The sequence below is a fragment of the Podarcis filfolensis genome, assembly GCF_964270895.1.
Source record: "Podarcis filfolensis genome assembly, chromosome: 17".
NCBI lineage: Eukaryota > Metazoa > Chordata > Lepidosauria > Squamata > Lacertidae > Podarcis > Podarcis filfolensis.
The window spans coordinates 33,651,040-33,675,885 of NC_139621.1; the positions used below are offsets into that span (position 1 = coordinate 33,651,040).

General features: G+C 44.5%; 2 protein-coding genes across 7 annotated transcripts in view; one reads left to right on the plus strand and one right to left on the minus strand.

The window, feature by feature from the left end:
- Positions 1-722: 722 nt before the first annotated feature.
- On the minus strand, positions 723-8,454 carry LOC310752942 (cystatin-F-like). The gene is made up of 4 exons (XM_083594125.1): positions 8,063-8,454; positions 4,027-4,199; positions 3,143-3,265; positions 723-887 (listed from the first exon to the last, which is right to left on the minus strand). The coding sequence occupies exons 1-4, from the start codon at positions 8,250-8,252 to the stop codon at positions 810-812; spliced, it is 564 nt and encodes a 187-aa protein (XP_083450251.1). The 5' UTR covers positions 8,253-8,454; the 3' UTR covers positions 723-809.
- Positions 8,455-18,866: 10,412 nt separating this feature from the next.
- TMOD1 (tropomodulin 1) overlaps positions 18,867-24,846 on the plus strand; it is a 37,509-nt gene continuing 31,529 nt past the window's right edge. For 3 of the 6 annotated variants that reach the window (XM_083593818.1, XM_083593819.1, XM_083593815.1), the window contains exon 1: positions 18,867-19,176. The gene's annotated coding sequence lies outside the window, so the exon portion shown is untranslated. Of the gene's footprint in view, positions 19,177-19,413; positions 19,622-23,589; positions 23,612-24,846 lie in introns of those variants that run through there. The other 3 variants (XM_083593820.1, XM_083593816.1, XM_083593817.1) reach the window with 2 other exon arrangements.

The following is a 24,846-nucleotide window of genomic DNA, read 5'->3' on the forward strand; positions in this document are numbered from 1 at the left end:
GCATGTCAAAGTGCAAGTAGATAAATAGGTACCGCTCTGGCGGGAAGGTAAACGGCGTTTCCGTGCGCTGCTCTGGTTCGCCAGAAGCGGCTTAGTCCTGCTGGCCACATGACCCGGAAGCTGTACGCCGGCTCCCTCGGCCAGTAAAGCGAGATGAGCGCCGCAACCCCAGAGTCAGCCATGACTGGACCTAATGGTCAGGGGTCCCTTTACCTTACATATAGGGTGCCTACATTCTGCATGGACTGGTTGCACGGCAACATGTGCAAATGGCTTGAGATACCTATTGGGTCCATAAATGACCATATAGCATATATTCTGTGATAGGAATTTTGAGGTCTTAGATATATGGTAAAATTCATAAGCGTACCAACCAAGCACGTACATAGATCAGCACAGGAAGACCGACCTGGAACCATTTTGATTCCTAAACTGAGCAAATGTTTTCTCTGCAAGGTCAACGTCTTCTATTAGCCCTTGTAATAGGAAGAGGCCGCTGGCAGGAAGGTTAACAGCACTTGCTTATATCTCCTTGGTGTGCTGCCTGTTTAGTCCTTTGCTTGACCCCTGCCCTGTTTGGTGTATTTGCTTTTAGCCACACTGAATCTACTTCCTCCAGTTATGCCACCCGTTTTGCAGTTTCTCTCCCACCCCAACATTTGCCCGACTTCACCTCTGGGGTGCAGAATTAATCAGCGACAACCCAATAAAACCACATACAATTCTTTACAGACCAGCATCTTTACTGACGATTTTGTCACAGAACAACATTTACAAAAACAGAGTCCATTGCCTGTATTAGGGGGAGGTTATTGACAGAGGGAGACTGGGACTTCGACTTGGTGCAGCCAGGGGGTGATCCAAACTTCAAAATAGCATCTGAATGTCTGAGAAGGGGGGAAAGGAGAAAGATGAATATTAAAATCAGCCCAGTGTCGAAATCTAGAAAGCTGACCTGTGTCATTATCCGATGGCTTGTTCAATATCCTGAGCAGGTATTTCAAAAAGGAGCTCACAGTTATTCCACCTTCCTCTTTGACAACCCCAAGGCAAGGAGATGTGGTCGCAGCTCCTGCAACATTCATGCGCAACTCCCTACTCTGGCCTCATGCCCAACGTGATAAAGGACAGAGGCCTCTTGCAATGCTCTGGCTTAGGAAACGGCAGTCTTTCTTGAAGTGCTTTCGCTATCTGATAAGCTCCATATATTACGTGGGGAAAGATTCTGCATCAGCAAGGGAAGAGTCTCTCGCTGCTCTCATGTTATGATGTTGCTACTACTGCACGACTTCTCATGTTGCGCACGGCTAGAGGTCCCAGGCCACAGGGGAGCAACGAAGGCCACACTCCTTTGACAAAGTGCCTTCTGTGGCTTCGTTCCCCTACATCAGTAGGGCCTGCCCCTGACTGACCACCAGCAGCAACCATTTCAAATTTTCCACAGTGCCCTTGTACAACTTTCTCCTACACAGTCACCCCAGAGCACTGTGGGAAATTAATCATGGCCATTTGCAGCCGCTCACTGCTTGGTGGGTGGGGGTAGAGGCTCAGGGCAGGTGCCAGAAGGTGTCTAGTGTTGATATCAGGCCTGGGCGCAACATAACTAATGCAAAAATAGGACGGAGCAGGGCTTTTTAAAGCCAGAACTTGCTGGAACTCAGTTCTGGCACCTCTCAAGTGGGCACCATTGCCATTATAAAAACCAGAGAGTTCTGGCACCTCTTTTTTCTAGGAAAAATTAGCACTGGGAAGGAGCCATAGTATAGGTTCCTCTCACATTGCCCAGTGCTTCTTACATTACCTAAGGTATTGTGTGAAAGGTACAGTCATATCTTGGTTCGCAAATGCCTTGCAAGTCAAACATTTTGGTCCCTAAACGCCACAAACCTGGGAGTGAGAATTCTGGTTTGCAAATGTTCTTTGGAACCTGAACGTCTGACGTGGCTTCCGATTGGCTACAGCCAATCGGAAGCCGCGCCTTAGTTTCTGAATGTTTGGAAGTTGGATGGACTTCCAGAAAGGATTCCATTCGAATTCCGAGGTACCACTATATTTTTTAAAAAGCTCCCAGATTTGAAGGTGGAAGGTAATGTCAAGGCTCTCAGACATTAAGGCTCCCAACATGTAACAAAATTGCACCATCAGGACCTTGGAGAGGTAAGAATCGCAGCTGTCTCCCCAACATGAATTTTGCATGCTATACATTTATGCAGTGAAACACATCCAACCGCCTTGGCTTGTGTGCTGCATGAACCAAGCATGTTCTCTGGCCCTCTTTGCCACGTGTATGAGTTCTGCAGCAGACCAGCCAATGTGAAAAGTGTTTCCTGAAGAGAGAGAGAATTTGAAATCTACAGTGTGGTTTTTTTACACGTGGCTTCCCTTATTAACTTATTGTATTATAACTGGGATGGGGAATCTGTGTCCATCAACATCTGGAGAACAATAGGTTCTCCCCACTGCCCCATTTATCACTCCCAGGAGTAGGTAAGTCAGTTTATTGCGGCAGCAAAAACAACAAATTATTGTGGCATCTTAAAAACCAGCAAATTTGGTTATGACATAAGCCGGCCTTCCCCAGCTTGCTGCCCTTCAGGGTTTTGGTTTTTTTCATTTTATATTGGTCACTATGCTTATTTTACATATATTTAAGTTCTAAATATAATGTTTGCACTTCTAGACTCATGGACATTGATAAAGCTGGGCCCAGCTAAGTCACCAGTGAAGAGATACCAATATGCATAGGAGTCCATTCCTAGGGGCCAAGGTCCCTAATAAAATATTTGAGGAGGCCAGGCCCCTCAAAGGTGATGGGCAGTGCCATTCAAATGATGTGGTGCGCCACATCATATGTTCAGTTATGTGGGGCAGGGCCTACCTCCCCGCCCCCCATTTTATTCAAGTTGGCCTCCCTGCAATATGGATAGCACATCAGATCCTGGCTGAATCTAGACACATGGGGGGGGGATTTCAGGAAAATGTGTTGTAAACCTCATAATGTGAAATCACGTTGCCAAAAGGCAGAACTCCACAGCGCCATCTGGTGTCACAGCGTTCTAACACATTTAAAACGATTTTTCTTTACTAATGTAGCTCAGTCCCCCGTAAAGTTCCACATTAGTCCATTAGGAAACCTTCTTACTTGTCTCAGTGTCTTTTTCATCTGGAAATCACATCTGTCCAAGTCGGGCTCTGGATGTATCCTTTTGCTGCATACTGTCCGGCAGATATCGACATCAATTTTGTATTTCACCCCTCTCACAACCTAGAGAAAACAATTTTCACTAAACCACACATAGCAAGGACAAATTGGAGAGATAGAGGGAACTTCTTATATACCGGGGGAGCAGGAAGGGAAGATAATAGTTTTTTCAAAAGCCTTATATTTCCACCCCACCCGAGTGGGAGGCATATTGCTAAGGCACGTCGGTGCCTGTTGCTTTTCTATTCATCCTACTGTTATCTCTGATTATTGGTTTTGAAGGACAAAAACCTGTTAAACCTGTTTGACCAGAGACAACATTGGGAGAAGGTGATGAAACAGGTTACTAGCTGGGGTTCCATTTGGATCATATATAACCTCTTAAAACAGCTGCATTGGTTGCAGCCCGTTCTTTTCTGTGCCTAATTCAAGATGTTCGTGTTAGTGATTAAAGCCCTTAACAACTCAGGCCACAAATACCTGAAAGACCATCTCCTTCCCTATCAACTTTCTCTGGTGTCAAGATCAACAGAAGGGGGCCCACAGAAGCTCAGGGTGGTGGCAGCCCAGAAGATGGTGCTCTTTGTGGTTGCAGGAGAAATGTAGACCTTCCAGAAGGGCTTGTTTAGCCATCAGCAGAGCAGCAGCTGAACCAAGATGCAAGTCATAATATCTCACTTCAACAGTGTGACTTTCAGACGCACTACAGTGATATTTCCACCTGAGTGTGAGGTGACTTACAGGAATATTGCATTGGCACCAGAAAATGACAGGTTTTGTTTCATTTGCTGAATTTGTTGCCATAACAGCCGGAGTTTCCTTACCTGCCTCATGGCTTTGTTTATGCGAAATTCTTTGAATAGAAAGATGTCATTTGAACTGTTGTTGTATCTGTAAACACCAAACCTAGCAGCTCTCTGAACTCCTGGGTCGTTGGTCTTGACAGCGATAGGAGATCCAGGTTTTATGGCTGAATTAGGCAAATGCCTTTTGCTACCTGTACAAGAAAAAATCACAAGTGAATAATTATTTAGAAATTTTGTCCAGCTGACACATGGAAATAAGCTTGTGACATATCAGCTAAGTTCTCAAGGCCAATTGATGGCACAGCAGAGGAACTGTTTTTTTGTCGCAGTTCCATGTCAGACTGGTCATTTGTGCAGAGAGAAGACACACAAGTTGGTAGAATGGCTGATGGCTCCAAAAGCTAGAGAGGCTACCGGGAATGGACAGATCTGTCAGCTTCAGATTTCTCTATTTAATAACAATTAATAATAATTATTCATCATTTGAATGAAAGAGAGGGCAAATTTGACCACAACACAAATTACAATTGGAGTCAGCCCCTGGGAACCAGGCAAATAGTTTTGTGAGAGAAATGTGGCCCAGAGTGCTTGCTTTGTTTTTAACTACACAGGGCTTTGTGGGTTTGCCCAAGGTGCTAGCTTGCCATTCATTTGAAATACAGTGGTCCCTCGGGTTACAGATGCTTCAGGTTACAGATGCTTCAGGTTACAGACTCCGCTAACCCAGAAATAGTACCTCGGGTTAAGAACTTTGCTTCAGGATGAGAAGAGAAATCGCGTGGCGGTGGCACGGCAGCAGCAGGAGGCCCCATTAGCTAAAGTGGTACCTCAGGTTAAGAACAGTTTCAGGTTAAGAACGGACCTCCAGAACAAATTAAGTTCTTAACCCAAGGTATCTCTGTGCAGGCAATGGCTGGTTTGATGTGCGACTGTGCGCATGTGCATTGCACCGACCCCACAAGTGGACAGAAAAGGAGTCAGAGCAGGGGTAGAGTGCTCTCTGCTGATGCTTGCAGGGGTCTCAAACACAACTCTCTTGCAAAATGGCCACCACCTGTAGTCCCAACACACCAAGATCTACCTATTGGTGCCTCCAACTTTACTGAAGAAGCTTGCTGTTTGGCGAACTCAGACTGAAAAACCGACAGCTTTCAAAGCTGATGTCGTATGAGGAGGGGAACATCAGCTTCTTCCTTTCTCTTACAGTTAAAACCCACACTGTGGTTTATCGTTACTCTGCAATCAGCAGCTGACTCACAGGACACGACAAGAGAGTGTCAAAACTGCAAACTTTCCCCAAAGGAAAGCTTGATACGGTAGTGCATTTAAACAATAGGTCAAGTTTCTGGCAGGACTGTGTGTAGCTTATGGACACACGGTGCAACCCACAAAGTCCTGGTTTTGCAACTGTGTGATGAAAAAAAAAGCAATTGTCTGGATTGATGCATGGTAAAAATTGTGCAGTTTCTCTCCCTTGAACAGTATGGGCTGGTTCATACGTTCATATTAACCACATGATCACTACAAGTACAGATTTATCATGGCTAGAGAAATCAGGTGATACATGCATGTGTGAACTACAAGGTAAAGGGACCCCTGACCATTAGGTCCAGTCGTGGCCAGCTCTGGGGTTGCGGCGCTCATCTCACTCTGTAGACCGAGGGAGCCGGCATACACTTTCCGGATCATGTGGCCAGCATGACTAAGCCGCTTCTGGCAAACCAGAGCAGCGCACGGAAACGCCGTTTACCTTCCTGCTGGAGTGGTATCTATTTATCTGCTTGCACTTTAACGTGCTTTCGAACTGCTAGGTTGGCAGGAGCTGGGACTGAGCTCACCCCGTTGCGGGGATTTGAACTGCCGACCTTCTGATCGGCAAGCTCTAGGCTCTGTGAACTAGCTGCACACAAAAGCAGGGACACACTGAGTAGCCTCAAACATGACACCACACATGCTGAGCAGGCCCTCCCTTGGCATCTGTGTGCACAATGCAAACATCTGTAGGGAGGGGTTTTTCAAATGTACTGGTGTATGTGCAAAGCCCCTTCCTCCAGACATTTGCCGTGTGTCCATGAATGCCAGGAGAGGGGTCACATAGCATGCACAGTATATGGGGGGGGATATACACTCTTGTTGTTGTTGTTTGGTCGTTTAGTCGTGTCCGACTCTTCGTGACCCCGTGGACCAGAGCACGCCAGGCACTCCTGTCTTCCACTGCCTCCCGCAGTTTGGTCAAACTCATGCTGGTAGCTTTGAGAACACTGTCCAACCATCTCGTCCTCTGTCGTCCCCTTCTCCTTGTGCCCTCCATCTTTCCCAACATCAGGGTCTTTTCCAGTGAGTCTTCTCTTCTCATGAGGTGGCCAAAGTATTGGAGTCTCAGCTTCACAATCTGTCCTTCCAGTGAGCACTCAGGGCTGGTTTCCTTAAGAATTACGTTGCGCTATTCACTCAGCAAGTGTGTCTGAATGTTGCACACTGTGAATGTGTGTCCAAATCACTCAAAGTGGAGACGTTTATCCCAGTCTGTATGTGCATTGGACTTGAATTTTTTAAAATTCTTGATGCTTTTATTGTTGCGTTGATTTGAGATTTGCTTGTAGAAAGCATTTCATAAATGGAATGAAATAAATAATCTACCGCACTTCAGAATGTGTGTATAGCTCTGTTAGGGATAGACATAAATGCAATAGAGGAAGAGCAAAAGAGGAAGTGGTTCCGAATTCCACACACATTCCCAGCAGAATGTATGTGTGGCTCCACTGAGGCTATACGCACATTGTAAAGAGCGAGAGAGGAAGTGGTTTGAAATTTCACACTCATTCACAACATATTGAAGCCAACTGGATGCCTATGGGGAACTGAGAATGGCACATGAAAGATGTCTTCATTCACAGTGGTCACTGTGATAGCAGCAGTTAGTTAGTAGGTCCATCTTCTTCCATGCTCTTCTCTTTCTGTCCCCCTTTTCTTTTTCACTCTGAACGCCAAGCTGAGCAAATTCTCAAATATTCCCACCCTTTGGCTGGCATCCCACTGCTAGTATTAAAAATGCAGCTCCATATACATCAGTGCCGCTCCTTCCAGAAATGTTGAGAACAGCTGCATATTCATTTTACAGTAAATAGCCTTGAGAAACACCTAAAACACCACCACACACACACACACCAGTGTTAAACAAATATTGGGAGGGGGAAAAAACACCCTTAGCTTCTTCGCTACTCAGAATATAAACCACAATGGAAAAAAGAGAGATTTCAGTTTTTTATCTAACAGCAGGCATTTTGTGAGACTCTGTTTTTTCTGTGCATTCATGTCTGAATAAAGAAGGAACCTCATCATCATCATCAGTCGTATACTGCCCTTCATCCAAAGATCACAGACCAATTCACAACATAAAAATGAAAAAAAGAGAACACAAAATGCACAATAAAAACAAAAACAAACCAACACCCCCCCTCCCACTTAACATTAAGTTTTCAGCTCAGATCTTGAAGTTTTGAAGAGAAGTCTTGAAGAGAAGTTTTCCATGCATGGAGATGTCATGGGCTTGGGAAGGGAGTTCTGCGTGCTGAACCTCTGTCTCAGAGGGTTTGCAAAGGAGCAACAGGTGGCGTCTGTAATCCCATTTTCAAATAAAACACTGGAAAATCTAAAGTTGACCTACCAGTAACTGCTACTAGGAAACCTTGCAACAGCCTCTCTTTCACAAGGGTGTTACAGTCCTTGATTCAATCGCACACACTCTCCACCCAGTGCAACCCTGTTTCTTAGACTTAAATAAAAAGTAGTGGTCTCAACTGATAATGGCTGCGTACACAACATACATTTAAAGTGCATGGCTTCCCCTAAGGAATCATGGGAACTGTAGCTTATCCACCACAGAGATGCAATTCCCAGAACCCTTGAGAAACTACAGTTCCCGTGATTATTGGGGGGAAACCCATGTACAGCATTTTAAATGTGCTTTAAGTGCATTGAGTGTAAACACCCAATATTGTACACACACCTGCAAATGCCATGGGAGAATACTAAAGCTATTTTCTGATCTTACCAGCTGAAGTCCTGGCCACATTGCAGAGAAGAAGGCAGCAAAGAAGAACCATTTTCCTCCACCCAATGGACACCATTTCTACCTTCCTAGAGTAATCAGCAAAGAGACGAAGGCTGCTTGACTCGAACACTTGCTTTTTTGCACCTAGCAGAGGAAGTGGGGTTTCCACTGTCTGTTCAGGAACTCTCATTGGTCAAGAAGAGCATACTGTATAAAAAAGCCTCGATCACTATCTCCTGTCCCGCTCATTGGCTCTTGCAAAATCTATTAGCAAGTTTCTTTTTGAAGAACTCTGGGTGATGTTAGCACTTAGTGCAGAATAGGGTTTGTTTGTTTGTTTGTTTGTCTGTTTTTAAAAGGGAAGTCAGATCCAAAATGAGCAGGTAGAAGGAGTAAGAGGCTATTCAGAAAGAACATCAGGAGGAGTTCAATCATTCAAGTCATGCAAAAAGTTGTGCTGTGTTAGATAATAGAAAAGGGTGTAGCCCAGACCCTGATCAAGTATACCCATTTCTCTTTCGCCCTGCCAACGACCCTCCCTGCAGACTCCAGTGCTCCGGGTATTCACCAATGCTTCTAGAACGAAGGAGATAGTTCTAGAACATGGTTCTAGTCCTGTGGTGTTGCGATAAGGGTGGGAAGCCAGAAATATCCAAGATGGCATTCATAACACGGACCTTACTGGAGTCAACATGGATGTGAAATATTTGTGTCCCAAATGCACAAAATTATTAAAGCAGTTTCGAAACAGAGAAGTCTTCTATCTAGGTTCTTCACTGTAATGAGAGGCAGCCACAAGAGATACGAAGGAATTATGAGTTCTCAATGTTAAGTTGTGGGTGAGCATATCAGACGACACAGCGATTCTTCAAATACCTCTTGTTTATTCACAGGCCAGAACAGAACTGACTGAATGGTTCAGCCAACCTGCTTATATAGAGCTCCACTACAAAGCAACAGTAACAACTTTCTGTAACTATTCAATCACTGACCGTCACTTTCAATTCCTTATTTGCATATGCGGACCTGAGTGAAAACTATCTACAGTATCCCCCTGCTGGCCCAGGGTGAGAACTAAAGTACATAACACTCAACTCTCCCAAGATCCCTCTTTTCTCTTTTTTTTTTTTTTAAATAATATTTATTGAAGTTTCCAAAATACAGAAAGAGAAGAAAAGAAATTATGAAGATACATTCAGAACCTTATTTTCAAACATCCACTTTCTGGGACTCCCCCCTTCCCCCACCCCTACTGTATTCCCCTTTCATATTGTTGTTTCCACAAGTTCTATTTCTGATTTAAAGCACAATTTATATACCCCATTGTTCAAATTTAAATTTATACAAACCTTATGCAACACCCTTGATAAAAAAAAAGCAAAAGATCTCTCCCCATAGCCCACCCCCTTTTCTTTCCACAATGTCCCCCTTTTTTCCCATTAAAGTAAAAGCACACAGAATAAAAGTATAAAAAAATAAAAAATATATTAGAAAAAAGAAAACCAATTCAGAAAATAGTTGCAAGCCTTTGGATTCTAATTCTCCCTCCCCTTCCCCGGTTTAATTTCCCTTATCCTCCAATCTATGTTTCCAGCCTGGAAATCTTAAGTCCATCAATCCCATTTTTCCCCCAACTCCTTGCAGAATTATTTCCCATTTCTAGGATTACTTTCTTTAAAAATTAATTCCTAAATCTTTAAAAATGTCAAATTATAAAATTCCCCCCATTGTTCTTTCAAGGTTATAGTCCAGCTTCCTCTTGTTCCGCTGCTAAAACTTTCTTATTCAGAAGTTTAGTAACTCTACATGGGTTGTTGTTATTCAGGAACAAAAACTTGCGTTCAGTCCCTTCCTTCTTCAGTAAGGTATTCTGTTGTCTCCTTTTAGTCTAAACACCCTGTAGACAAGATTCAGTTTCCGTTTTGCAGCTTTCCCAGGAGATAACCAGTTCTGTGAAATTCCGGAGTGTTGTATTTTTCCCGGCTTACGCCCATCTTTGTAATGTCCCGAAACTCCTCTAGGGGGGTTGTTGTAACTTTGTTTCCAAAAATCCGATTGTTCTCCGTATTTTCGCCATTTTGTATTCAAGTCTTAACAAATTATATCAAGTTGTAACAAATTTGACCAGCAAGGTCCTTGTAATAAAATCCTCTTTAATATTCCGACTTTGACAGCTACTTTGACAGCTGTCAAAATCACCGGCTCTTTTCACCAGGCTCACTCCTCAATCGCCCCGGTTCCCAGGGAGGGGGGTGCATTTTCCTTCTCCTTCAATTCTTCCTCCAGCACAATTCTTGTACTTTCCCATCATGGAATTCTTAATTTAGCAAAGATACCGTTCTTTTTGGGCCTTGGCTTCCCAATCCTTGTTTTAAAATGTCTACAATAGGGAGGGGGACTGACTTCCTTTTTAGATCCCCCCCCGCTCGTCTCAAATCCCAAAAATTTTTCTTCTTTTAAACCCGATTTCCAATTTACTCACGGGTTGTTGTTAAAAGTCCAAATTCTCAATGGAAGAAGTCAGCGCTCTCCGCCGGATGGCATGCGGCTTCGCTCGGCAGGGATGGCAGAGGACTCAAAGCACCACGCTTCTCCCCGGCACCCGATCCGTAGCCTTTAAAAAGGCTCCTTCACGAGTCGGGAGGGCGCTAGCGGTGCTAGCCGAGTCTCCAAGTCCACGGCCCCCGTGGCCGTGGTTTCTAAGGGTCCCCGCATCGCCGGTGCGGTAAAACCCAGCCCCTGCCGAGCCGGCTCCCTCCGGAGCTCGGAGGGAGTCCGCCATTCGGCGATGGCGCCAACCCGGAAGTCCAAGATCCCTCTTTTCTCAAAATCCCAGTCCTGAGGAGCTCCTCCCACTCTGCGTCGATTTCTAAAGGCCGTGGGATTTGACACTCACCAAGAAAGGATTATGCACACATGCAGAAAAGGCATAGGTGCATTGTAGCCGTGCATGGCTCCAATACTTTGGCCACCTCATGAGAAGAGAAGACTCCCTGGAAAAGACCCTGATGTTGGGAAAGATGGAGGGCACAAGGAGAAGGGACGACAGAGGACGAGGTGGTTGGACAGTGTTCTTGAAGCTACTAGCATGAGTTTGACCAAACTGCGGAAAGCAGTGGAAGACAGAAGTGCCTGGCGTGCTCTGGTCCATGGGGTCACGAAGAGTCGGACACGACTAAACAACAACAACAACAGCCGTGCATGCTTTGAGCATGAATTATAATCACATACCACTCAGCAATTGTAAATTTTCCTATAAGACCACTACTAGCGGTGGGCAAATCTGTCAATTTCTGTTTCTCTCACTCTCTCATTTTCATGTTCTTAAGTTCTCCACATTTCCACATCATTTTGCAAATTGTTTTTTCTCTCTCTAAAAAATGTCATCTTGAAAAAAATGATCAGTATTTTTGTGTGAATTTCTTTTACTGTGCACATTTCCCCCCCAATTCTCCAGCCAAGTAATGTGTACAAAAATGCAAATAATATGGTGAGTTGTGCATGAATATGCATATATTACTAGAGGCTCTCCTTCTGATCTTGAAAGAGTGGAGTGATCCACTTGATCTATCTTATTATTACACTTCTCTCTCTCCTCTACAAAGAATACAGGCAATTTTTCTGAAGCCATACTGGCTCTCCTACAGGACAAATGAACCAAAACATTACAGACAAACATATGCTCAGTTGAGGCAATCACAATTCACCAGGGGGCACTATTACCCTTTCTAAGAAACTTGATTCAGGACCATCCTTGACTCTTGCTCTGGGCTCTTCTGCAACGCTCCCCAAAAGCCACGTTTTCCAAATCTGTTTTGTGCATTGTGACCCTCTGTGGTTCCATACCTATGGGAGTTGTTTGCTGTTCTTGCATTCCATTGTATTTCAGATCGATAGTCGTGTTGCTCATTAAAAAAAAACTCGCCCATGGACCCTTCATAAAGCCCACTCCCTCTTTCGAGAAGAAATAAGGAAAACGCCTGGGCTCTGCTTGCTTCCCTCTTCCCTATATTTTGGGGGCATTGTTAGACTGCTACTATTTGGACTGGACTTCATTTCCATGACTAGCTAACTATGATTCAGCGATCATCAATCCTGCCTCAGCTCTATAACCCATGCAGGTGGTACGCTCTTAGTCCATTGCTGCTCTAAAGGAGGAGGGAGATGCACTTCTGGGGAAGCAGTGGATCTGTGTCAGTTGCTTTCTAGTGGTGAAGCTTTTGCCAGATTGTGACAACCGGTCTCAGAAGGGAGAATAGCACCTTATGTGACTTTTCTGGTGGGTCTGTCATTCTCTTTTTTTTATATATAAATTTTTTATTTATTTTTCAACACATATTAAATGACAAAACAACACAATACATAAACAAACAAACATATAAACACGTATAATTTCTTAACCTTTCTTTCCTTAGACCTTCTTTCAGCGACTTCCCCATACCTCCCCTTTCTGCATCCCTGTTTTAAATCAATCCAGCAACCCCTAATTTCAATTTCTTATAGCACTTTCTTTAAATCTTTTTTCTCATATCCAATTGTTTGTCACTGCAATTCTGTTTTGCTTTACCCAAGACATTTTAACATTCATTAATTTTGCAACAGTTCTTAAGATAAACTTTAAATTTCTTCCAATCTTCTTCCACCGTCTCTTTCCCCTGGTCACGGATTCTGCCAGTCATCTCCGCCAGTCCCATGTAGTCAATCACCTTGGTCTGCCATTCTTCCAGTGTGGGCAGTTCTTGTGTCTTCCATTCTCTTACAACATTCCTCCCCTCTCAGGTGAGTAGAGGAAAATCTGCCCTGTGGTCCTGACTGACTAACACAGCCAACAACTCAGCCTACTCAGAAACAGATCAAAGGGACTTCCGCTCAGGTAAATGTGTTCCTTCCTGCCTGCACCACTTGCTACCTTGCATATGTAGTAAGGTTAAAGCTTACTGGGAAATGATATACAATGAATTGAAAAGGATGTTTAAAATAACCTTTGTGGGGGAGGAACCCAGAAGCTTTTCTTTTGGGAATTATAGGTACAGAACTACCTAAATGGTATAGAAATTTATTTATGTATGCGACTACAGCAGCAAGAATGCTACTTGCCCCAAAGTGGAAAGAAGCAGAAGTCCCAGCAAAGTGAGAATGGATACAAAAACTTATGGAATATGCAGGAATGGCAAAACTTACCAGAAGAATAAGAAATCAAGATAACAAACTTTTTATAAAAGAATGGAAATGGTTTATTGAATATTTACAGATAAATTGCAAACAGATAAAAACATTGGCAGGATTATTGTAATAACCTTCGGTTTCATAAGAGTATATATTTAAGACGCAGGTGGCGCTGTGGTCTAAACCACTGAGCTTCTTGGGCTTGCCGATCAGAAGGTTGGCAGTTTGAATCTCCGCAACGAGGTGAGCTCCTGTTGCTCTGTCCCAGCTCCTGCCAACCTAGCAGTTCAAAAGCACACCAGTGCCAGTAGATAAATAGGTACTGCTGTGACGGGAAGGTAAACGCTGTTTCCGTGCGCTCTGGATTCCGTCATGGTGTTCTGTTGCGCCAGAAGTGGTTCAGTCATGCTGGCCACATGACCCGGAAAGCTGTCTGTGGACAAACGCCGGCTCCCTCAGCCTGAAAGCGAGATGTGCGCCGCAACCCCATAGTCACTTTTGACTGGATTTAACCGTCCAGGGGTCCTTTACCTTTACCTAGATTTAAAGTAGATAATTAACTGAGCAAATTAAGTGAATTTGGATATGAAGAAGATATTAAAAAAAATAATTTAAGGAACTGCAGAAATAGGGGGAAGGAAGTCAAACTCTGAAATGTTAAAATGACTGTACAATTAATGAAATGTATAAATTTGAAAAGTATATATATAAAAAAGCTTGCTACCTTGCATCTAGCATGCAGGGACCTGGTGGAGGATGGAAGTGGCACAGAGGAGGAGTTAAGAGACAGGGGGAAATGAGATAACCCTAAAACCTTGAAATTACAAGTGCACGTTACACAGCACAGTGGCATGTAATTGATTTAGAAATGCTTTTTGCATTATTGCTGAAAAGCGGGTTTTAGTGCCGAGGGGAAAAAACAGTGGGGATAACCCCTAAGCTAAATAACAGCACAGGGAGTGAACTAAGTGCATGAATAGTTGTGGGTAATCCTCGGCTAACAGAAGATCATATCTTCTTACTTCTCTGAAATCCTTTGCAGCCCCACCTTTCTAACTGAGTAGGTGGTTGCCACTTCCTAAGCAAACACTTTCTCACAGCCACATACCTAAACCACATCCTAATGCCAATGCAGACGGCCCTTTGTTAATAATGAGCATGTTGATTCTGCTACCTCTCAGTCTCGGGGTTCTTCCAGGTGGGGGCTGAATATTGCAAACTGATCATTGGCAGGTGACACAGTTTTCGGTAACTTTTCGGATTTCCCAACCAAAATGTAAATCTGGATTACTGTTTTTTTGCTCTATAAGACTCACTTTTTCCCTCCTAAAAGGTAAGGGGAAATGTGTGTGCGTCTTATGGAGCGAATGCAGGCTGCGCAGCTATCCCAGAAGCCAGAACAGCAAGAGGGATTGCTGCTTTCACTGCACAGCGATCCCTCTTGCTGTTTTGGCTTCTGAGATTCAGAATATTTTTTTTCTTGTTTCCCTCCTCCAAAAACTAGGTGTGTCTTGTGGTCTGGTGTGTCTTATAGAGTGAAAAATACAGTATATGGCTGGGGGTGGGGGAAGGATAGTGGCTGGCATTTTGATTCCAGCAATGCTGTGTGGATGCTGTGAAAAGCCTGCATGCACAAGAAGCATAGATACATGTCTGGATTAAGCACCTTGACCACCCATGCTGTCTCCCCCACCAGTGATAGCAGAGCTAGGGAACCTGTGGCTCTCCAGATGTTGTTGGACTCCCACTAGCCCACTAGCCCCAGTCACCATAGCCAGTAAAAAATCCTGGATCATGTGCCTCATGTTTCTGTCGCTCTAAGGATCCTTCTCTCTCGATGACCAGTGTCCAGAAGCTGAGCTAGCTGCTCCAGCACCCAGAGCGGCACACATGCTGTGCACCCAGGGGTGGGGTTAGCTGCCCACGGCTCACGGTTCAGGGGGTGTCACCCGCGGCGAGTGTCCCAGGAGGGTGGGGTGGTGATGTCACCCCGCCAGGGTTGACACCCGGGGCATGCCGCACTCAACACCCCCCCTTCCTCCACCAGTGCCAGGATGGAGTTTGGGGCACTATAAAATACCAAAGCCTTAATCATCAGGTCTGGCCCCTCACAAGACCTGTGGGTCCATTTCTCTCTCTCACACGCAGAGAGCCCCAGGAAGTCTTCCCGCAAACAACCAGATCTTCCTCAGTTTTCTATCCCTTTCCTGCATGTCTCTCTGTGTGAATTTGATTGTGCCAGGATGTCCTCAAATTAGCTGCGTTAGTAATACGGTGAGAGCAATTTTCTGCTTCAGATTCCGTTTCCTGCGTTCCTGTCATAGTCATCCCTTATTGCCTCATCTCTTCGTCTCTCGAAAGGTCAGTTGTCCTCTGCCTGGAGCCAATGGTGGATCACAGGGATGCTCTGGGAAGATCACACTAGGACTCAGGATTTTAAAACCTGATTTATTATTAGATGGTGTTGTTAATTGGAAGACAATCTTACTCAGCTACGAGTGATCACCAGAGAAGAAGAAAAGGAGAAGGAGAAGGAGATGGAGAAGGAGAAGAAGAGTGTGATCATAATCTTTCTGGAAATTCTAACATTTTAATTGCATGGAGCAAGCAAAGCAGGTAGCATTTAAATAACAGTTGCAAATATTAGACACGGCTTGCTTTTTAATTTTTGTTCTTGAGAATCCGTGTGGTAAAGTCGATGAGATCTGGGAGGAACCCATCTTCAATCCCTGCTCAATCATGAAGCTCACTAGGTAACCATAGGCCAATTGCTCTCAACTTAGTTTACATTATAGGCTGATTGTGAAGACAAGATGGGAGATTAGAGAAAATAATTCATTGGAGGGTATGTTAAGAATAAGGTTTAAAAAAAGGTAAAGGACCCCTGGACGTTCAAGTCTAATGAGACTAAGGAAGCTGGTGTTTGTCCACAGACTGCTTTCCAGGTCATGTGGCCAGCATGGCTAAACCACTACTGGCGCAACGGGACACCGTGATGGAAACCAGAGCGCATGGAAACGCCGTTTACCTTCCCACCACAGCGGTATCTATTTATCTACTTGCACTGGTGTGCTTTTGAATTGCTAGGTTGGCAGGAGCTGGGACAGAGCAACAGGAGCTCACTCCATCACAGGGATTCGAACCGCCTACCTTCCGATCAGCAAGCCCTAGGCTCTGTGGTTTAGACCACAGCAGCACCCGCTCCCCTATGTTAGGAATATAATGTAACTATCAAAACTTCTTTAACCCTCTGTTGAAAAAATAAATGAATCTAAACCTGGGATCAACTGCACCACAAAGAGTCTTATATATTTCCACCAGATATTAAACATAACTCATTTGCAGATTAAAAATCATGCCTTCACTGATAATTTTCCTTTTCCAGTAAAAATATATACACTCAGATCAATGGGATCAACAACACCTCAGATGTAAGGAAGAACAAATAGTTGATTAAAATTGGTGAAGTTTTGGTGGGTGGCAGATCGGGACTAAGTGCTGACAGTCTGCAAACGACAAGAGTTGTTCTAACAGATTGCACTTTTACAGAAGCCCTTTATTGTATTTTATTCAACTGTAGTTAAAAGCCGCAGGAGCAGAAAGGAAAAAGGGGGGGAAATGGCGCCCCTAGAGGTTACACGGATAACGACAAACTCCGCGGCTGTTTGTTTTTTTCCTTCAAGGAGTTAAATAGGCACTTCGGTGTTTTTATTGTCTTCCGGGAACCACGTGCGTTTCTCCCGGTTTTTCTAAACGCCCCTTTGCACACTTACGATTTGCGGCATAGATAGGCTCGACCACGCGGTTGCCATTCTGTGCACACCTTAAAGTGGCGGGGAAGAGAGAGACAGAGGTCTGTTGCACCCGGGGCGATTTGTTGCTTCGATGGGTGGGTATACCCTCCCCAGCAGGGGTGCCAAGTTAAAGAACACATTTGGGGGTGGGGCAGGTAATCCCCGCGTAATTAAGCACATGACGCAGCACACACGCACTGTTTGTTTTTTTTTTTTATAATATATTTATTAAAGTTTTCAAATAAAACATATATCAAATAAGCACTTATCGTTGTCCATTTAACATCTTTCAATTGTTACATGGGACTCCCCCACACCTCCCGCATACACTTACATCATTATTAAATTATTTTCAAGCAAATTATCATTTAACTCATCTTAATTAATAATCTTAATTTGGTTTGACATATAATTCGACTTTAAATCTATTTTAATGGTAGACAATTGTCTGCACTGGCATCCTATTCAGCACTCAGCCAGATTACAATATTTTTGTAAATAAGTCTTAAATTTCCTCCAGTCTTCTTCCATCCTTTCTTCTCCCTGGTCTCGAATTCTGCCGGTCATCTCGGCTAGTTGCATATAGTCCATCAGTTGCATCTGCCATTCTTCCACAGTGGGTAGCTCCTGAGTTTTCCAATTCTTGGCAATTAATATTCTTGCTGCTGTTGTTGCGTACAAAAAGAATGTTCTGTCCTCTTTTAACACACTCTGGCCGACAATACCCAGGAGAAAGGCCTCTGCTTTCTTAGTAAAGGTGTATTTAAACACCTTTTTTAATTCATTATATATTTTCTCCCAAAAGGCCTTCACTCTAGGGCAGGTCCACCAGAGGTGAAAAAATGTTCCTTCATTTTCCTTACACTTCCAACATTTGCTATCAGACGAATGGTATATTTTAGCCAGTTTGACAGGGGTCATGTACCATCTATACATCATTTTCATCACATTTTCCTTCAACGCATTACATGCAGTGAAGTTCAGCCCAGAGGTCCACAACCTTTCCCAATCTTCAAACATAATATTATACCCAATATCCTGCGCCCATTTTATCATTGTTGATTTTACCATTTCGTCATGTGTGTTCCATTTCAGCAGCAAGTTATACATTCTTGAAAGTACCTTAGTCTTAGGTTCTAACAGTTCAGTTTCTAACTTTGACTTTTCCACTTGGAATCCTAACTTTTTGTCGTTTTTAAACACTTCTTTAATCTGAGCATAGTGTAACCAGTCTCGCACTTTGTCTCTCATCTTTTCTAAACTCTGCAATTTCCAACACACGCACTGTTTGAATGCTAATGTCCATCAACTTGGGGGAGGGGATGGCTCCCTCAAATAATTTATGGGGGGGGCAAAGGGACATCGGCCCCTAGGAGCTCCTCAGGCATGGGCGTAGGCGGGGGGGGGCAAATCTAAATCAAGCAAATAAATCAAAGCATTTAACTAAAAGCAGAAATCGTAGAGTGGTTTGGACAGATTTTTCTGCGCCGTTGGAGTCAAAAGAACATTTAAAATAACTTGCGGAGATATTTCATTCCGAATCTGCTGGGCAGATGATGACAGGTGGGGGGGGCAAATCTAAATCAAGCAAATAAATAAATAAAAACGCATAACTAAAAGTAGAAATCGGAGAGTGGTTTGGACAGATTCTTCTGCGCCTTTGGAGTCAAAAGAACATTTAAAACAACTACTTGTGGAGATATTTCATTCCGAATCTGCTAGACAGAGCCAGGCAGAGGATGACGACAGGTGGGTGTCTTGCCGCTCCCCCCCCCCAACCCTAGCTACGCCCATGCTCCCAGGTATAAGCCGCGGATCTCGCCTCCCCGCCAGCGATCCACAGTGGAATCGCCCTCTCCAGTCTCTCCTTGCCTCTTCCCACCCCCGGTGGCTGGGAAGAAGATCCACCCTTCTTTCCTCGGTGGATCCTGCCTGCCTGCCAGCCAGCCGGTGGGGGTGGGCGGCCTTCCCCTTCCGCCATCCTCTGGGCCGCATGACTGACAGAGGCGGCGGGAGGAGCCCCCCCCCCCCCGGCTCTCCTTTCCTGCGCAACTTTACGAGCGCGCCTGTCCCCGGCGCGCGTCTCGGCGGCAGTCGGCGCGCGTCTTCCTGGCGCACCGCTCGGCAGGGCCACGGCCTGGGAGGCGGCAGCAGGTACAGAAGCGGGCGGGGCGGGGTGTGGGGAGGCCTGGGGGGGGCCCTCCGGCTTGGGACACCCCCCCGAACCCCACCTATGTCCGAGAAACCCGGCGGCAGCCCGCCAAGCCATATGTGGCCAAAACATCCCGCGGTCACCACCGGAGACCGGCCGGGCGCAGCAGCAGAGCGCCTATAAATAGCCGAGTCGTCGTCCTCCCTCCCTGCCGCTGTTGCGTGGAGGGAGGGAGGGAGGGAGGGAGGAGGCGACGCCCCCCAGCGCGTCGAATTCGGGAGCCCCTTGGCTCGTGCGAAAGCAGTGGGGCCCCTGACGCGTGTGTGGCCATGGCAAGACCAGGCTAGGCTAGGTTTGGCTGGAAAGTGGCAGGGCGAGACGCGCACCCGGAGGGAGCCTGCCTGAAAGTGGGACCCTGGAATGACACCACCCTCCAACGTTTCTCCGGTAAAAATAGGAACGTCCTGTTCAATTATTATTATTATTATTATTATTATTATTATTATTAATTTTATTTATGTCTGCCCATCTGGCAGGCTTTCCCCAGCCACTCTGGACAGCTTACGGCACATATAAAAACTTACTAGAATGTCAAACATCATCATTATTATTATTATTGTTATTATTATTATTATTATTATTATTAATTGCCTGCCCATCTTACTAGGTTGCCCCAGCCAGTATAGTTTCTTATCTCCTTGGTCCCAGGGTTGCGAAACCCCATACCTTCCGACATTTCTCCGATGAAAATAGGGACATTCTGGGATCAAATCAGATTCTGTAAATCTGGGACTGTCTCTGGAAAATAGAGACACTTGGAGGGTCTGGAATGGTCTCCTTTCGGACATTTTATCCAAACTCCTCCTGGACCTCTTCAGGAAGCAAGCTGGTGCCAAAGAGCTAGGCAGGTGACTCTCTTTCCCCCTCCCCAATTCCTCTTCTGACAGGGAGATAAGTGGGGCGCATGGGTGGTGGACCTTGCCACCTTAAAAGCTTTGGGCATTGCAAGAGACAAGCAAGCAGGGCCAGGAGGAAAGTTGTTGGCAACCCTTTTGGTGCCTCTGCCCAACTCAGTGCAAAGTTTCTTTCTCTCTCTCTCTCTCTCTCTGTGTGTGTGTGTGTGTGTGTAGAAGGGACGCTTCTAAATAAATCTCAGCGTCCTGACAATAAGCTGGCCAATAATAGTCTGTTAATGCACAGTAGCAACGTGCTTGAGAACTTGGGAGAGGGGATCTCTGTAACTGCTTGGCATCCCAAAATGAGCAACGGACCATGCTGAATTGTATGTTTCCAGCAACTTGTCTTGAAGCATGTTTCAGACTTTAAAATCTTGTTTATGCACAGTAGGCTAGTTGTGCCCAGAAACCATGTGGCTTTGTGACGCATGTGAGGTACACATCTTGGGGCCCATACAGCTACATTGGTACTGTTAAATGTGTTGCTTTGACCGCCTCTGGATGCGGCAGCGAATCCTTGGTTTTGGAAACTGTGCTGTTTGATGGACTTTCATCTTATTTTTCCTGACCCAGGAAGAGAAGAACCTCCTGTTCTTTATGCCAGGATTGGAGACAGTTTCTCTTTGCCTTTTTTAAAAATTTATTCACTCCCCAATAACCTAAGACAGTGAGTCATGAAGTGGGTGGGTTGCCATGCTGCAAGAGGGAATGTTACGCAGTGAAATGGTTGGCAGGCCAGTGTTGCCAGTTTTCTCAGATGTGCTCCTGTTCGTTGACAGTAACAACCAGAGCTGCCAGCTGACCAGAAGAAAACAGCCCAATTTGTTACTTTTGCAATAGGTAAAGGGATGCCTGACCATTAGGTCCAGTCGTGGCCGACTCTGGGGTTGCGGCGCTCATCTTGCTTTCCTGGCCGAGGGAGCCGGCGTACATGTGGCCAGCATGACTAAGCCGCTTCTGGCGAACCAGAGCAGCGCACGGAAACGCCGTTTACCTTCCTGCTGGAGCGGTACCTATTTATCTACTTGCACTTTGACGTGCTTTCGAACTGCTAGGTTGGCAGGAGCAGGGACTGAGCAACGGGAGCTCATCCTGTCGCGGGGATTCGAACTGCCGATCTTCTGATCGGCAAGCCCTAGGCTCTGTGGTTTAACCCACAGCGCCACCTGTGTCCCAGGTTGCGGTTAGGCATTGGTTAAATTTGGTTGGTGGAGGGGATATGGTTGGCTGCCCCTCCAATGCTGCTGCTGCAAGGGTATTCCGTTAAAGGAATCCAGGGGCTTGCCATGCTCTTGTCCGAACCCCTGTCCAGGGGCTAGGGCCAAGCAAGAGCCCCTGGGAGCATTTGGGGAGAGGTGAGGGCCTGGCGCCCAGCTCTATTGTCTCCCCAAAATGTTTTCCCTTACTCACTTTCGCAGGCTTGCAGATGTCAGTTCTGTTCCTACCTCTAGGTGGGAACAGATAGCCGCGAACCAATGCCTAAGCAACCACTCACATTCTGTAATCAAGAAAGTTGTGGCCAAAAAATTATGCCAAAATCCTTAAACAAAAATTCTGTCTGAATTGTGTTTTATTTGAGGGTGGCTTGGGGAACTCGACACGCAATTGTTGCTAGACGACAACTCCCACCAGCCCCTTGAGTACCAGCCATGCTGCTGGGAGCCCAGCAATATCTGGAAAGCTACAGGTTGCCCCATCCCTGCTTGTGTGGGTGGGTGATACTATAGAGTTTGTTTTCTTTTCTCTTTTGCTTCAGGCAAGACTTAAGCTTCCCCTTCCCCCTGGTTGGTTGGTTCCCTTCATCTATTAATAAATAATAATATGGAAAGGTGTTCAGGGTAAGAGACAAAAGATCCTTTTAGGATAACACTGAGCTTCCTGGAGCAGAGATTTTCAAACTGGTCTGCGGCCCATTGATGGTCCATTCAGGTATTGGCAGAAAAGTTGTGAAATGGTTTTCTAGCTTTCCTATCTACCTATTCTGATGGTGGAGATTGAGGTTGTTTTGGCCAAGGCTCACAAAGTCCTGGCCTAGAACCATCTTCAAGAGTAGCCCTATATAAAGCACATTACAGTAGCCCTGATAGGAGGTTACTGGAACATGCAGAACAATGGTTTGGCGCAATTGTTACCATTGATGTGTGTGCTCATCTGGCAATCAGGTCTTGGCAGGGTTTAAAATCTTACCAAACCTCTTTGATCGCAGAGATAATGGTGGGGCAAAATAACTGCATGTGTGTGCCCAAGGAACAGCAGTGTCTGTAGTTCGGCCTCGGTCCTGTATACCTGAAGGAGCGTCTCCACCCCCATCGTTCAGCCCAGACACTGAGATCCAGCGCCGAGGGTCTTCTGGCGGTTCCCTCATTGCAAGAAGTGAGGTTACAGGGAACCAGACAGAGGGCCTTCTCGGTGGTGGCACCCACTCTGTGGAGCACCCTCCCATCAGATGTCAAGGAAATAAGCAGCTATCTTATCTTTAAAAGACATCTGAAGGCAGCCCTGTTTAGGGAAGTTTTTAATATTTAATGCTGTATTGTTTTTAACACTCGATTGGGAGCCGCCCAGAGTGGCTGGGGAGACTCAGCCAGATGGGCGGGGTATAAATAATAAATTATTATTATTATTATTATTATTATTATTATTATTATTATTATTATTATTATTTTATTCTGGGCAAATCACCTCCTGCTCTCTCCAAAGCCATTATTTGTCTCAGCCTTTCTTTGGCTTGTCGTACAGTTTTGTTCCAGCCGGGAGAAAGGGGGAAAGCATTTGAAACAGCTGCGACTCAGATGATTTATGAGATATTTGCCCCATTTAAAAATCATTGCTCTGTAACTTACGACTTGTTTTTGGTGAACTTATGTGCCGGTGTAGTGCCCTGTAAATCAAACTGCTACACAGCATTATGGAATGGCAATGCTGGGGTTTGGACAATTGAGTAGTAGAAGGACTTTTTTCTTTTCTTTTTTCATGCATTCTGGCAGTTTAAAAGCAGCCCTTTTGGATTTGTTGGGATGCTTTTCTTTTCTTCTCATTTAAGCTCGAAAGCTTCTGCCCTCAATCAATGGAGTGTTACATTTCTACATATAAGGCGTCTTGGTCAACTAAGACCTTCCTGGGGCGCAAGCCTGGGGCAGTGTGTCTGGAGATCCTGGGCTGCCTAGATTACAAGACCTCCGTCTCAGCCTCGCTGATGTGGTCCAAAAGAAAGCAGAACAGTACGTTTGGCACCAGCTTGGCTGCAGGAGTTGCTGGAAGGAGGCCTTCAAGGCGCCATTCAACCATCGTAGGGGCTCCATTCCAAATTAGCCTTTTCTTCTCCTGAAGATATCCTGCAAGGCAGCAGAGGTTTAGGATTAAGGCTGGGTGATACCAGCTTTCAACATTACGACGTATCAGCAGGCAAACATCGTGATGTAGTGATAGATCACGATGTTGAAAAGCAGAGGGAGGAACAAGCTGGGCTGATGCAGCCAGGGTAGGTTTGATTTAAATCAAATCAATTTAAATCACTAGTCAGTAAGCCTTGATTTAAATCACTAGTCAGTAAGCCTTGATTTAAATCACTAGTCAGTAAGACTTGATTTAAATCTTCTTCTTTTTACAGAAAGACTCATTCTTGCTGGTATCATCTTAATATTTACAACCAGATGAAAGTTTCATTTTCGGAATAATAACTTTTCAGAGGAGTTTTCACGGTTATATAAAACATTGCTGATTTGGTTATACTATTAGAAATATATTGAAATTATTGTGCGGTTTAATAAGTTAACTGTTTATATTTGGACAACTTTTCTGCTGTACTTTATTGGAAGGAGAAAAATAACAATTTAAACAATTTCATAACAATTTAAACAATTTATTGAACTTAAACAATAACATTATAGCATATGTTTGTTAACTAATGTGCTTAAGCGATTTTTTTTTTTAAAAAGCAAATCCTTATGCTGAATTTTAGCACACATGGAAAACTTAAAACAAATCCTTGTTTCCTGATGAATAGCCTTTGGACTATAATGTAACTGAAATACAAAACTATCTTTGGAAAGATTTTTCCTCCAAAAGCATTTTATTTTAAAAATCTGATTTAAATTAAAAAAAAACCACCTGATTTAAATTCAAAAAAATTGATTTTTTGATATATTTTTTTAAAAATCATTGATTTTTATCTACCCTGCCTCTTACAGAGTCACTTTTATCTGCATATAAAAAAATTAAGTCATGCCATGCTAAGGAAGATGTTTGGTTTTGATTGACCGTTAAAGAAATGAATTGGAATTAACTTTTCCGAAGTGTTTCCAATAATATTTTATACCAGGGGGTCTAAACTTAGGTCAGCGGTAGCTTTTCCCTGTTGCAAAATATTCAGCCTGGTTGCAACCAGTGTAAATGTTATTAATTCTTTGGATTCTGCATTAATGTCTTTGAAAACAGATAATAAAAAATTCTTGGCATTTTTGGCAGTATTGTGTCCCCCTTCCGTCTGGTTTAGAAGCAGGATAGAAACGTTTTGAATAAATGAATGTTTAAGAATGTGAACAATTCAGCAGTACAACCAAGCGCTCAAGTGATAGATGAGTGCTAAGTTAGATTAGTGATGATGACATTGGGTGGTATTATTATTATTTATTTATTTATTATTATATTTTGAATTTATATACTGCCCTATACCCAGGGGTCTCAGGGTGGTTCACAGAATATAATCAAGATATA

Coding starts and splice junctions, on each gene's coding strand:
- LOC310752942 (XM_083594125.1), bottom strand. CDS start 8,252: ATGAGAGTTCCTGAACAGACAGTGGAAACCCCACTTCCTCTGCTAGGT. Junction 4,200..8,062: donor TGTGGCCAGGACTTCAGCTG/GTAAGATCAGAA, acceptor TTTCTTGTACAG/GTAGCAAAAGGCATTTGCCT. Junction 3,266..4,026: donor TAAACAAAGCCATGAGGCAG/GTAAGGAAACTC, acceptor TGTTTTCTCTAG/GTTGTGAGAGGGGTGAAATA.